This window comes from Amphibalanus amphitrite, unplaced genomic scaffold (genome assembly GCF_019059575.1).
Source record: "Amphibalanus amphitrite isolate SeventyFive unplaced genomic scaffold, NRLGWU_Aamphi_draft 001471F_arrow, whole genome shotgun sequence".
Lineage (NCBI taxonomy): Eukaryota > Metazoa > Arthropoda > Thecostraca > Balanomorpha > Balanidae > Amphibalanus > Amphibalanus amphitrite.
Genome location: NW_024882964.1, coordinates 34,929 through 48,667, shown reverse-complemented (window position 1 = coordinate 48,667; position 13,739 = coordinate 34,929). Strand labels below are relative to the sequence as shown.

Genomic DNA, 13,739 nt, shown 5'->3' with positions numbered 1-13,739 from the left:
GATCAATAGGCGACAACTAAGCCTTCTCTCCCGAAATATATATTGAGTAATTGAGTATTGAGTAATATTGGTAGATAAATAATATGCGATAAATGGGATAAACGAAGTGTCCAACACAAAATGAAAAGAAAGCCTGAAGTCTTTTCCGGATTTGGAAGCAAATCTTGCGGCATAAACAGCGCGCATGCTGCAGTTATTTTACATTTCGAGTATGTTCAGGAAGACTGTGGGCCTTAAATTGCTCGATTTGATTGGGTGATTCCGCGCAACAATTTGCTTATTTTTGCTGTCAGCGCTCACACGGAGACTGGGATAAGATCTTCGAGCAGTACGTTCTGGCGACATGGATCACGTATGTATCTACGCACGCTACCGACGCAAAGGTGAGGGAGTGGTTAGGACCAAGGTTAGGACTTGGTTAGGACTTAGAGATTAATAGCAAAAGTACACTGTGCAGGATAGTGGGAGCTGAATCAAACTAGCTGTCTGGGCAAGTGCGTCTTTCGGTGAATTGAGCAGAGTGAATATGTACCTATACAATACATGTGTCTGTTGGAGCCAAACAAAAATTGGATCAGCCAATCAACGGCTGGAGTGGGCGGGGCGATTACCATATATGGTCATAAAATCAGACAACCTCATCTTTTCCATGTATCCTAGCATTCAAATGAAAAAATAAGGCATAAGAATGTTTCTTTAACCACACAACTTGCAAGGCCTACAATCACTCGGTGCATAATGCACTGGCGGCTAAATCGCAGAGTTACAATACAAGGTCAAACAGTGATTGGCAAATGTGGCGAATTGAAACAGACGCGGCAAAAAATGTAAGCAGCACCTTGGTTTGAAAATGTCATTATTTTTATTATTTTGTTTTTGGTTTTCCAATTTTGGTTAAATTAGGTATTATTTTAAAATTAAAATATTTATTAAAATAAAATTAAATCTTTAGGTAAACAATTTTCTTTCAAAACACCAATCCATTTATGGAATGGCCAGCTGATTGTTCATTGTGACGCCCGGAACATGCAGAAAAGCCGTTTTCCTATCACCATTTTTGAGTGAATTCGCTGAGTTTAATCGAATCTCGTTAATTCGTAGTGGAAAATGGAAGCCTTTTCTCTCTGATAAGTGGACGCGAGAGAGTCGCATTTATGCCCTAACTACAGGGTGATCGAAAAAAAAGTGTCACCCCTAACTTAAAATCTACATAACTCGCGACTGGTAGGTCGGATGACTTCGCGCCAGGCAGCATCAGAAAGAGCAGGTAATTTTTTTCAATTGAATGTATTCATGATTGTTTTCTATTCCAAATCATGTCCCCATGGGCTCAAAAACCAGTCAATGTGCGGCTTTCACGTGAAACGAAATTCACCGAACGGGAACGGACACCGCTGAACGAGAACAATGAGTATCGTAACTCAACATGACACACACCTTACACATTACACATGGAGTGTATGTATGTTGTTCACTGCAGACTGTTTCTCAGCTGACCTTAGACTCGTTTCTCAGCTGACCTTAGGCAAGGCAGACTTTATCAGATCTTCCTTGCAAACATGCGGCCTCATTATTCACAAATTCGCCGGTAACTAGCGAAACATTGCGACAACCTGCACTACCGGATTATCAATTTTATGCAGCGGTAACCATGGAACAGTTAAGAAAAATGCTCACGTGAGCTGTCACGTGAGCTGTCAGATCAAAAACTCTGTCAAAAGTACAAATTCGCACAACCAAACTTTTGAACACGCCAAATTGCGTCCTTAACATACTTTTTGAATAGCTACATCTTCGTTTGCGGCATAAACCATGCATATTTACATCCATTCGAAAGGAAATTGTATGCTCTTTCTTATGCTGCCTGGCGCAAGGTCGCACGACCAACCAATCGCGAGTTATATGGCTTTTAAATTAGGGGTGACACTTTTTTTCGATCACCCTGTATATGGTCATCAAAAGCAGTGGCGTATCCAAGGGGGACCCTGGGGGTCCTAGGATCCCCCTGGAGCCTAGAAAAAAAGTTTTTTTATAACACGGAAAAAATTGAAATGACTTCAAGGGCCCTTTTGACCACTTCCCATGTTATTCGCTAAAAGAAAAAGTATTGTAGAACTCTTTTGAGGATTATTAGAGGACACATTTAGGCCAATGAGGGACCTTGTGAAGGATACAGAGGGCCCTCTCAGGCACACAGAGAGCCCTCTCGGGCACACAGAGGGCCCTCTCAGGTACACAGAGAGCCCTCTCGGGCACGCAGAGGGCCCTCTCAGGTACACAGAGGGCCCTCTCAGGCTCACATAGGGCCCTCTCAGGCACACAGAGGGCCCTCTCAGGCACACAGAGGGCCCTCTCAGGTACATAGAGGTCCCTCTCAGGCACACAGAGGGCCCTCTCAGGCTCACAGAGGGTCCTCTCAGGCACACAGAGGGTCCTCTCAGGCACACAGAGGGTCCTCTCATGCACACAGAGGGCCCTCTAGGGCTCACAGAGGGCCCTCTCAGGCACACATAGGGCCTTCTCAGGCACACAGAGGGCCCTCTCAGGCAAACAGATGGCCCTCTCAGGTACACAGAGGGCCCTTTCAGGCACATAGAGGGCGCTCTCAGGTACACAGAGGGTCCTCTTAGACACACAGAGGGCCCTCTCAGGCAAACAGAGGGCCCTCTCAGGTACACAGAGGGCCCTTTCAGGCACACAGAGGGCCCTCTCAGGCACACAGAGGGCCCTCTCAGGCACACAGAGGGCCCTCTCAGGTACACAGAGGGCCCTCTCAGCCAGGCACACATAGGGCCCTCTCAGGCACACATAGGGCCCTCTCAGGCACACAGAGGGCCCTCGCAGGCAAACAGAGGGCCCTCTCAGGTACACAGAGGGCCCTTTCAGGCACACAGAGGACCCTTTCAGGCACACAGAGGACCCTTTCAGGCGAACAGAGGGCCGTCTCAGGTACACAGAGGACCCTTTCAGGCACACAGAGGGCCCTCTCAAACACACAGAGGGCCCTCTCAGGTACTCAGGGGGGCCTCCCAAGCACACAAAGGGCCCTCTAAGACCAGCAGAGGGCCCCTTAAGACGAACAGAAGGTCCTCTGAGGTACGAGGGTCAATGTCAGGCCACAAGGTACCCTATGAGGCCACCAGACGGCCCTCTTAGATCAAAGATGGTCCCTGGAGGTCACCAAAGGGCCCTCTGAGGTGAACAAAGGGCCCTCTGAGATCGAAGAGATCAAAGAGATCAAAGAGGGCCCTCTAAGGCGAATGGAGGGCCTTCAAAGGTCACAAAGTGCCCTCTGAGGCCACTGGAGGGCCTTCTGAGGTGATATGAGGCTATGTCAGACCACCATGAGCCCTATGAGGTTTAGGCCCTCTGAGATCAAAGAGGGTCCTTGGAAGTCATCGGAGTACCCCTTAAGGCTCATTGAGGCGAACAAAGGCCAGAGGGCCCCCTTAGACACCACAAAGAAGTAAAAAAGATCCCTCTGAGGTCATAGACAGCTCTCTGAGATGTAATAGGGCCATTTGAGGCCTCCGAGGGCCCTCTGATGCCACAGAGAGGCGCCCTCTGATGCCAAAATAGGGTCCTCTGAAGTCTAAATCCACCAGAGGGCCCTCTGAGGCGAACAGAGGGCCCTAACATCCACCTCAAAGAGGGCCCTCTGAAAATCAACTGGCCCTCGGAGTCAGTGTCCCAAAATCGTATTTTGGCTTGGGTGTCAGAGGGGGAAAAGGTCACCCAAAAGAGGGATAAGAGTGGACAATTGTCAGTCACAGGGCAGTCGGAGCCCTCTGAGAAGGCCACTTGAGCCTTACAACAGAGGGCCCTCTGAGGTGATATGAAGGCTATGTCAGGCCACTATGGGCTCTATGAGGTCATCAGGCACTCTGAGGAAAAAGCTCTGAGGCGAACAGAGGGCCCTTGGACAATCAGAGGACTTTTTAGGTCAACTAGGGGCCTAATGAGGCCAGCAAAGGACCCTTTGGGACACAAACAGGGCCTCTCAGGCACCCGGAGGGACCTCTTTTCTAAGGCAAACAGGGGGTCACCTTAGATGATATGAGGGCTATTTTAGGCCACTAGGGGCCTCATGTATTAGACCAACATACGGTCATTTGAAGTAAAAGAGAACCTTTTGAGGTAAAAAGGGCCCCTGGAGAGAAAACAGAGGGACCTGTCAGGTACCCAGAAGGTCCATGGAGGCCACTAGAGAACCCTTTGAGGCCAGTGATGGTCTTCAGAGGCCATCAGAGGGTCCCTCTGAGGGTAACAGAGGGTCCTTAAGACGACCAGAGGCCCTCCGTGAAAATGCGGGCGTCACAAGGCCCGGTTTGCATCAAAGGTCAGGTAGCTATGCCCAGTTTTGGCTCTCTGTTGCCTGCCGACGTGTTCCCAGCTGTCGCAAAAAAAAAAAACATGTGGTGGCACCCCCCCCCCCCCCGCCCGGCCAGGGTCCTTCTAACCAGGGATGCGGAGGCGTGGAAATTTCAGACGGCTCCGGCTCCGGCTCCGGAGAAAAAAAATCGGCTTCGGCTCCGGCTCCGGCTCCGGCTTCGACTCAGTTCATCTCATCCAGTTCATCCTTTATACCAATAAATACGGGTGGAAAAGAAAAGATGAAGGATTGGTTCACGTTGTTTCTGTATTTGCATAACAAGGCTATTTTGAATACCACATATTTTACTGCCTTGCAGGCACTGTGAAACCGAACTAGGTCAATGTTTTCCTCTTCAAAAAAAAAAAAAAGAAGAAAAAAAAACAGCCGGAGTCGCCGCCTTTTTTACCGCTCCGGCTCCGGCTCCGGGCTATATTGTTTCACGGCTCCGGCTCCGGCTCCGGCTCCAGGCAAAATATGCCGGCACCGGCGGCTCCTCCGGCTCCAGCTCCGACTCCGCACCCCTGCATCTATAACTCGGCTTCTGAGCCACGTACCAACACGCCTAAGGCAGTGTTCGAAGGGACGCAAGCAAACAATAATGACGAAATTACGCCTGTCACTTTTTAGATCAGTTCAAAATTCAGTTCACATAGGTCATCCAAGTTTAAATTTCGCCAATTTTCAGGTCCAATTTCGACAATTTTCAACAAACCATCGCATGATTCGGAAATGAATAGAGCTACAGTACCGAGGAAAAGCGTAGTTAATAGCTCTTTTAACACCCCTTTCGCCTTTTCCATCCTCAGGACATTCAAATCCTTCTCCTCCATGCCGCAACCCCTGATCCGGGCTGGACCTGGACGGGCAACTTTATTCCATGCGGGCGGCTCCCATTGGAGCGCACTGCAGCTCCTAAGGAAGCACACTCATAACCGGGTGCAGTGAGCACTTGGGAGGCTGGTCGGCCTGTCCTGTTGGACAGGCTCAGCCCCAGTGAGTCACCAAGGTGCCCGCCCAGACCAATGTCACCCTCAATTCCTATCATCCCTCCGGCCCTGAAATGGCCTGTCAGACCGAAAGCCGAAAGGGCCTGGGTCCAACCCAACAAAACAAACAAAGCTCTTTTAACGCACTTTCTCTAAACTGTGCTCAGATTTGACCTAAGCCTGTTAATTGTACACTTTTTATATCGGAACATTTTCATGTTCCTACAGCTCTGTAGGCCTGATAGCTCTTCCTGCGAAACCTTTTTTGGGTCGAAAATGGCAGAACATGACGTCATTCTGACGTATTTGCGGCCAACCTATCAAAGCCTCTGGAAAAGGTCACAATGTGTAAAATGGATGCCCGGAGAGGTCCTGAAAGTTTGGTGGCGATATCTGCAGTCATTTAGGAGATAGCTACGGAAGAGGACAGGGGGCCGTTTCGCCCCCCCCCCTTGCGGGGCGCGGGCTAACGCCCTTTCAACTCAGGCTTCAAGGGCCCTTTTGCCACTTAAGGGCCCTTTCAACCCAGTCAGTCAAGGGCCCTTTTGACTGCGGACCCCCCCCCCCCCCCCTGAGAGAAATCCTAGATACGCCACTGATCAAAAGTCTATTTATTGACCAATCAATTTTTTATCTTCGCCTCGTAGTTTCCCCAACTGGCTTGATTTGGGTCATGTTCAAAACTAGGAGTCAAATCAATTGGGTCAAAGGTCTGTCACCAGGCTGGGAATCCTCTCCAGCCTGTCCTGAAGAAAATAAATCTAGGTGTTTTTGCTACAGTATTGAAAACCAGCATTAGTGATTAAAAGATACAATTTGTGAATGATTATTCCCTAGATGAACTCTTCTCGTTTTTCATTGCCATTTTTTCAAGTTTCCCTTCTCTTTCATCATCTTTTTCCACAGATCACAATTGTCTTGGCATCATTATAACATACTAATGGGAACAGAGTATGCAGTGTTGCGTTGCGCGTAACTTTTTCTTTCTTCCTTTCTTTAAAGTTAGTCTGAACCTTTTGCAGGGAAGGATTCACAAGGACAGAGCCCCCGTTAAGCAAAGCTTTTTGCGTTGACCCTGCCCTCTACCCTCTGATCACGCAATTCCGGTTCTATGGCAGAATTTGGAGTCCCCAAAGCTTAACGTGCGCACATAGCCGCGCACGGCCGGTCCCCTCAGTCCTCACTGACTTAGCCTGGCTACGGCCTGCCACCAACCTCAACCATACCAGTCAGGAGGCTCGTAACCGTCAAGCGCCCGTCGTGCTTCAAACACGGGTTATTTTAACCGGGAACGCGTGCTCTCACCACGCGGAGTCCAACGCTCTACCGACTGAGCTACGGGACCGGCAAACTTTATACACACAAGGTCAATAAAGCACGTTTGTTGTCGCCCGCAGCGCATGCAGTATGAGCGGCTGTATTGTGGCCGGGGCAGCGTTTCGCCTGGCCGGGCGGACGGGCCGGTCGGGCCGGCGTGCCCTCTGCTGGACCGCCTCCCGACAATCTGAGGTCAGCGGCGGAGACACGCAGACAGGGCGACCCACCGCGGACGAAACCACCGCGACCACTGCCACCAGCACGTTCGCCGAGTCGTTCAAGAAGTTTGAGGGCCTGAACCAGCCAAAAGGCGATGAGACCCGGCGCAGTGAATCGTTCCTGACGCTGCTCAGGAACTCGCCCTTCATAAAGGTACTGACCAGTTGTTAGCTCATCGACACAGTGTTTATGTCTGTAGTGTATATGACTGGTTCACATACACCAGACTGAAGCTGTATCTTTATTGTCATTGTCCTTTCAAGGCACTATTTTACCTTGAGCAGTTATTGAGATAGTCTCGATAGGACACTCCATTTGACCATGATCCCTAACCGTGTCTGTTGCCAGATGGGAGACCCGACCGGAAAGGTAGTCGAAGGCGAGGTGTTTCACGTCGTGGGCGACGACCTCTATATCGACTTCGGCGGCAAGTTCCACTGCGTCTGCCCCCGGCCGCCGCGACGCTCAGAGTAAGGATGCGGAGCTAGCGCTATCGGTCATTCAAACAGTTTCATAAGAATTTATGCAGGTAGGCATACAAACCCTCGGTAAAACCGTGTCTTCAACAGACAGTAATTAAAACAATTTGATGAAGCGGGTTGATGTTTGCTTCTAAGACACCCAACCTATTCCTTTTTTCGTTGATATCTTTTGTTTGGGGCGTGTTATGGCTATTTGTAACTTGCTTTCACCACACACTCGGTAACGGATCTTCGGCGCCCACAGTGACCCATTCATGTACTTCCAGTGAGTGATCCACGATCCTCCTGACCTATGACTGCTGATCCATTGACTGATCTCCCCCTCAAAGAACCTGATCCTCACACCCCCAGTGACCATTCCATTCACCCCTAGTGACTGCTCCACTCCCCCACTGACCAATTTTTCCCCTTCCCTCCCCCAGAGAGTACGTGCTGGGAGCGCGCGTGCGCTTGCGTCTGCACCAGCTCGAGCTGTCGTCACTCTTCCTCGGCGCCAAGCGCGACCTCAGCCTGTTGGAAGCCGACGCCACCCTCCTAGGTATCATCTCGTCTCCGTACCGATCCAAGGCCAAGCAAGCCACGTGAGCTGGGACCACGCGCAGGTCAGCCCGAACTGGCGTGAAGAGGTGCTCACTAGAGCTGTACAGTGTATTCAACAGTGTATGCATGCCGCGGAAACAAGCGAGCAGGGTGACCGACGGTCGGTCGCGCCCTGCCCGTAACGCAATACATTCTGTCAAAGTAGTTACTGTGTACAGGGACATCATGGCTCACTCTTCAAACACACATAACGATAAAACAATGCCCACCGGCGGGAGTGGTATAAATATGCAAATTCAACAAACTGCAGAGAAAGCCTCACGATTTTCTGATACATCGATACCACACTGATCCCACATCCATAAATGTGTAAACTTGGTCATCACTTGAAAGTATTTAAGTGCGGCAACATTCATACTGAGAATATGACGCTTGTTAGTGTCACCACTGAGCTTATCTCAACACTACCATAAGTCGTCGCTATTTAGCGAGCAAGTGACAAGGCCGGCTTGGCGGCTGCTCCCGCAAGCTGTCATCGTCACATGCTCTGCGGCAGACCCTTCCCCGAACGTCATTTGTACACGTCACAATGGTCACATCACTGGCTACTCGTCACGGTCACACACGTCACCGATCTGACGTCTGTGAGGTCAGGCGATCAGACGCTCCGTGCGGGTAGCATAAGGCTAACAAACGACCTTCGTCCCATTCCCATACACTGCATCCGAACCGCTCGGGGACAGGGGATCACTTGTGCAGAGTTTCACAAACCGAACTCATCTCGGTGTCGCGCGAGTCACCAAACATACAACGCCTCAGCTCTAGTTTAGGCCACCAGAGGTCCATGCCTATCAGCCACTTCATTGTCGGTTTCTGCATTATGGCTCAACACTACACTGTTTGCCATCAGGCGCCTGTATTGGGAGTCCTGTTTATTTCACCGTTTACCGACCACTGGCTCGTCTTGCATGCCTCTCTTTTATTTCTCCATCTCTCTTTGCTCTCTTCCTTTCGGACCACCCTCGGTCCATTCCTAATGCCCGTCCTATATGCTGGAGCTTACTCGCCCCATCTTAACTACCAGACTGGGTAGCTCAAGCACTTCCTACCGCTATGACCGTCGACTGCCCTCGAAGGCAGTGATGGTTGACGGCGCCTTGGTGGGACACTGATCCTCGTCGCTGCCGTCGGAGCAGTGGACGATGCCATCACACACCTCCGAGGGGCTGAGGCAGCGGCCTAGCCGGCACCTGAAGGGGGGGGGGGGGTGAGAGTTAGGTCACACACACACACACTTGATGTATTGAGAACTTGATGTAGTGAGACACCGTGGTGCAAAATGGCTTAATGTCTGGTGCACCAGCAAATCTCGAAGTTAGGGCTAGGGAGACCGGTACTCATTCGAGCAAAATAGGTCAAGTGGGCCCAAGTTGCACAGATCCCTACTCCCGTGGGTCACTCCATACTTGCGCGACCTTCTCTCGTCTCATTGACTTTTGACCGTCCTGTGGGTCGGAAACCTTTCTGACTATCCCCTGTCCCCATCCCATTGGCCTGGCACCATCCTCTTGTCCGCCGTCCCCTCGTCCTACTGTTATGGGCGCAAAATGACCTTAGCAGTCGGCGCGCCCTAAAGCCCCAATCAACAAACAAACCCCTCGTCCTACTAACCTGTGACCGCGGCAGCCATGCCGCGCCGCCGGCGGCAATGGCCCCTCAATGACGTCATCAATCCAGCTGGCATAATTGGCCACCTTGGTGTAGACGCCGGGCCGGCCGGCTCGCGCGCAGCCGTACCCGTTGCTGGTGATACCGGTCAGCATCCACTCGCCGGACGGCTCCTGTGGAGGGGTTAAACAAAGTCAGCGGAGGTCAGTGGAGTCGCTTTAGTTTATTTGACAAAAATCAACACCTATCCGTAACTGATATTTTGCATGTTCCATTATTTGGTAACTTCTTTAAGGATTACGGCTTTAGCAACGCCTTGTTTCTACCTCAAATTGTACCGCTCGTCATTTTGTCAACAGGGCCGTTGCAGCTGAACTGGTTTGGCCGCTTTACCGCTGCTCTATTTCCCCCGGCCATGTCCCGCCGTGGTTTCATCTCTCCACCCTCTACTTCTCCATTCCCCATTCACTGACCTGACACATAAGCGGGCCGCCGCTGTCGCCCAGGCAGGCGTCTCGGCCGCCTCGCTCGTATCCCGCGCAAAACATGTTCTCAGTGATCTTGTACAGGGGCAGGAACACTGTGCGCTTCTTGCACTCCTGGGAGGAGATGAGAGGCACCTGCACCTCCTGTAGGGTGTCCGCTGCACGGTGGAGACACCAACGGTCAGATAATGAACTAATGTGAGGCTCCTCTGCATAGTGCACAGTGGCGTCATACCTACACTGTCAACATAGAAAACTGGCACATGAGCGGGTTCCTATGTCCTGTGTCCCGTGTTTCTTTGTTCGTCTCCGTGTCCTCTGTTTCAGGAATACAGAGCCGTTCCTTTTTTGTTACAAAAGATCCATCTAATAAAGATTGAATTGTGAAGCACTATTGTTATAGATTATGATTATTTATGATCATGCATACCTATCGTATGCATGAATTATGATTATTCATGCATGCAGACCACTCCCGCGCCTAATCTTATGTTTATTTTCATTCAATCACCTCAATGCATCATGCCATACATATCGTATTTTCTTGTTACTCTGTTGTACTCACGGAATATTTTGCCGGACTCGAAGAGCTGTCCCCACCCGACCACTGTGCAGAGGGCGCCGTTCTGAATCTCGCTCTGGGGCGGCGGCAGGCACGCCGGCCGCACAAAGTCGCTCATCCTGAGAACGTTCAAACCGCGTCACGTTGTGGAATTACAGTCGCGCTCAGTCGTTTGGGTATTGATGAATTGACGGTAGATTGAAATACCAAGCAATGACTGCATATTTTTAAATAGAAAATGACTGATAAATCATGCTAAATAGAATAGCTTTTCTAGCTTGTCTGCGACTGAATGGTAACGGTCCAAGACTCAAACTACCAAAGTGAGTGCTGAGGAGTGAGCAGTTCTTACACTTCATAGACATATGTATACTTTGTCTGTCCCCTCCAATCCCTGATGCGGAGTCCCGGGTCACTTACTGGACGGGCTCTCTCAGTCGGAGCAGCGCGATGTCGTGCACATATCCGACATCCTGGTAGTCCGGGTGCATGATGACGTGAGAGACCTCGTGGAGCCGCTCATAGGGCGAGAGCAGGCTGCTACCGCGACGGTACGCTCCCAGCCGCGCCAGCCAGTAGCGTGTCGTCGACCTGGGGGCAGATGTTATTCATTGACTGCGGGCTAAGTTCTGTGTGTTTCTCAGGCGATCGATTGCTGTTTTCTCCCATCTCTCTCAGGTAGATGAATTTATTAGCAATGATATACCCGAGACCATTGTGAAGTCATTGACGATAGATCGTCCGTAAATGGGTACAAAATTGTTCGTGTTAGAAAATGTAGCTGAATCGAGCTCTAGTTGTCCTTCAACCTCTGTAGTCTGTACCACCCATCGCACCCTCTTTAGCACTCTGCCCTCCCTCAGTAGCACCCCTCTCACCCTCTGTAGCACCCCTCTCACCTGAGGTAGCCCCTTCTCACCCTCTGTAGCACTCCCTCACTCTGTAGCACTCCCCTCACCATCTTTAGCACCCCTCTCACCTGAGATAGCAGTGACCGGCGGAGAGCAGCCACCGATCTGAGATGAGTGTGGCGCCGCACTGGTACTCCCCGTCCCTATACATTGCCGCCTGCCACGGCCAGGCGCCCGGACTGGAGTTGCCACCACCCACGATCCTGTAGTGTTACAGGAGGAGCGTCACTTGTCACAGAACATGTCACATTACAATGGGAGGTTACTTGTCACATAATACGTCACGTTACAGAGGGAGGGTCACTTGTCACAGAACACGCCACGTTACAGAGGGAGTTTACTTGTCACAGAACTCGTCACGTTACAGAGGGAGGGTCACTTGTCACAGAACACGTCACGTTACAGAGGGAGGGTCACTTATCACAGAACTCGTCACGTTACAGAGGATACGTCACATGTCACGCTAGAGAACATCACTTGTCTAGCTAGGTACCTACAGGTTACGGGAGTTATGGCGTTTTTCGTGACGACGTTATTCGTCATATCATTGGCCAGGCAAGGCAGGCATGTCTCTGTTTCACAAAGACTGATTACAAAAGCTTCCTTGATCCGAAAACGACTCCAGTAATCTAATCAAGGACATGATTTGTTCCATTTTCATTTTCAGCCTTCCCCGTTGATTACCACCGCCAGGTTCATTCATCGCCGTCCATTGGATAGTTGTCTCACCCCGTGCGTTGGACAATGGTATCAGGTCTCAGGCCGTGGACAGTGATGTCGGACTACTGAGTAGTGAGTACTGACCTCGCCTGCCGCTGCTTGGCCCGGGGTCGTAGGCCGCACTGTAGCTGTCCGCAGGTGACGTGCAGTGCCGTCTCACGGGGGCATGTATCCTCAGCGAACACCAGGCTGGCCCTGCGGGTCAGGGGGACGTGTTCAGAGGGCGTCCGGGGACATAGAGGAGCTCTAAGCCACTAGAGGACATTGTTAGACGATGCTGGTCGACAAGTGGGACAATGTCGCATAATGAGAGTCGTCGTTGTGTGGGGCAGCCTGAGGGACACTAATTGTTCCTAAAAACTGTAGGGCAGTAATCCCAAGAGAGCCTTCACCCTCCTGTGATCAACGTAACAAGCTAGCATAGCCTGACAGTTGGCTGGGACATGGCGGACTGAATGTCCGTGGTGAATGACTGCTGAAGAGTGGACTCACTTTTCTGCCTCCGGTAGAACGGTATTCGGTGAAAAGAGCAGCTTGAAGAACGGGTCGTCGGTTGGCTCCACCGTGGACTCGGGCACGTGTGGTCCTACCGACTTCACCGCCTTGGCATCTCTGAAATACACATCAATCATGTCAGTCGCAGACTCATGGATTTGGTGCTGCTGGTGTACAGAAGACATACGAGCACACACTGAATGCTGGTTTCTTACTGAAGATTGGTGATATGAAACGCACGTCGCACACGATGATCATGGGCACTGGGCAGTCTCTTTCCGGTGAGACCTTCTTACCCCTCACCAGTTGGTGGATAGGCGAGACCATTTCAGCCTCATCCTTATTCACAATCAGGCAAGACCCTCCCCTCACTCACTGGTAGGTGAGCACCTTGCAAGCATGCCCTCTAACCTCGCTCCCCTTCCTACTCACTGGTAGGTAAGCGCCTTGCAGGCATTCCCTGTAGCCTCGCTCCCCTTCCTACTCACTGATAGGTAAGCGCCTTGCAGACAGCCCTGCCGAGCTCATCCGCTCCCCAGGACCCGCGGCTCTGCCGCACCGTTCCGTCCAGACTGTCCACGCAGAGGCGTCCCCAGACGCCACGCCGGCGCACCACCAGTAACCCTGCCGAGCTGTACCGCCCGTCCGCCTCCGCTGCATCCGCCGCTGAGCCGGCTAGCGTCACACAGTGCCGCTCATCAGCGCCATCTGCGCAGTCGAACCGGCCGTCGCAGAGGGCGCTGCGGTCGACACACTGCTTGGCCTCCGGACAGATGAACTGGTCGGGTCGACACCACTCTGTAGGATAGCGACAAAGATCGTAAGGAAAAAGTATGTGTGAGCTGTTTGGCGGTCAGGGTTACAGGGTCTTACATTAGCGGGTCTCGTAATTGATGCTTGATGTTGGGACTCACTGTACTTCCAGCAAGCACCTTCGGAACCTGAAGGGCCTTGTAGTTTTAGGACTTGTTCAGGTCAC

At 51.4% G+C, this 13,739-nt stretch overlaps 2 protein-coding genes across 8 annotated transcripts in view; one reads left to right on the top strand and one right to left on the bottom strand.

Moving 5' to 3' along the window:
• The first annotated feature begins 202 nt into the window (after positions 1 to 202).
• LOC122373275 (28S ribosomal protein S28, mitochondrial-like) lies at positions 203 to 8,123 on the top strand. Of its 7 annotated transcripts, none has more exons than XM_043351184.1 (4): positions 203 to 352; positions 6,759 to 7,050; positions 7,246 to 7,367; positions 7,802 to 8,123. In XM_043351184.1, the coding sequence occupies exons 2-4, from the start codon at positions 6,769 to 6,771 to the stop codon at positions 7,962 to 7,964; spliced, it is 567 nt and encodes a 188-aa protein (XP_043207119.1). In that variant the 5' UTR covers positions 203 to 352; positions 6,759 to 6,768; the 3' UTR covers positions 7,965 to 8,123. The 7 variants fall into 7 exon arrangements, with proteins under 7 accessions (XP_043207119.1, XP_043207118.1, XP_043207120.1 ...); XM_043351183.1 differs by having other exon boundaries at positions 203 to 383; XM_043351185.1 differs by lacking the exon at positions 203 to 352 and adding an exon at positions 378 to 406.
• LOC122373273 overlaps positions 8,014 to 13,739 on the bottom strand; it is a 25,322-nt gene continuing 19,596 nt past the window's right edge. Inside the window, exons 11-19 of the mRNA XM_043351179.1 lie at positions 13,249 to 13,558; positions 12,758 to 12,877; positions 12,350 to 12,460; positions 11,614 to 11,748; positions 11,055 to 11,225; positions 10,638 to 10,753; positions 10,061 to 10,230; positions 9,591 to 9,760; positions 8,014 to 9,169 (exon numbers count right to left, since the gene is read on the bottom strand). Of these exons, the coding sequence (XP_043207114.1) occupies positions 9,031 to 9,169; positions 9,591 to 9,760; positions 10,061 to 10,230; positions 10,638 to 10,753; positions 11,055 to 11,225; positions 11,614 to 11,748; positions 12,350 to 12,460; positions 12,758 to 12,877; positions 13,249 to 13,558 (1,442 nt within the window). The 3' untranslated portion in view covers positions 8,014 to 9,030. The remainder of the gene's footprint in view (positions 9,170 to 9,590; positions 9,761 to 10,060; positions 10,231 to 10,637; positions 10,754 to 11,054; positions 11,226 to 11,613; positions 11,749 to 12,349; positions 12,461 to 12,757; positions 12,878 to 13,248; positions 13,559 to 13,739) is intronic.

Coding starts and splice junctions, on each gene's coding strand:
- LOC122373275 (XM_043351181.1), top strand. CDS start 739: ATGCACTGGCGGCTAAATCGCAGAGTTACAATACAAGGTCAAACAGTG. Junction 828..6,758: donor AAACAGACGCGGCAAAAAAT/GTAAGCAGCACC, acceptor TGTCGCCCGCAG/CGCATGCAGTATGAGCGGCT. Junction 7,051..7,245: donor GGAACTCGCCCTTCATAAAG/GTACTGACCAGT, acceptor GTCTGTTGCCAG/ATGGGAGACCCGACCGGAAA.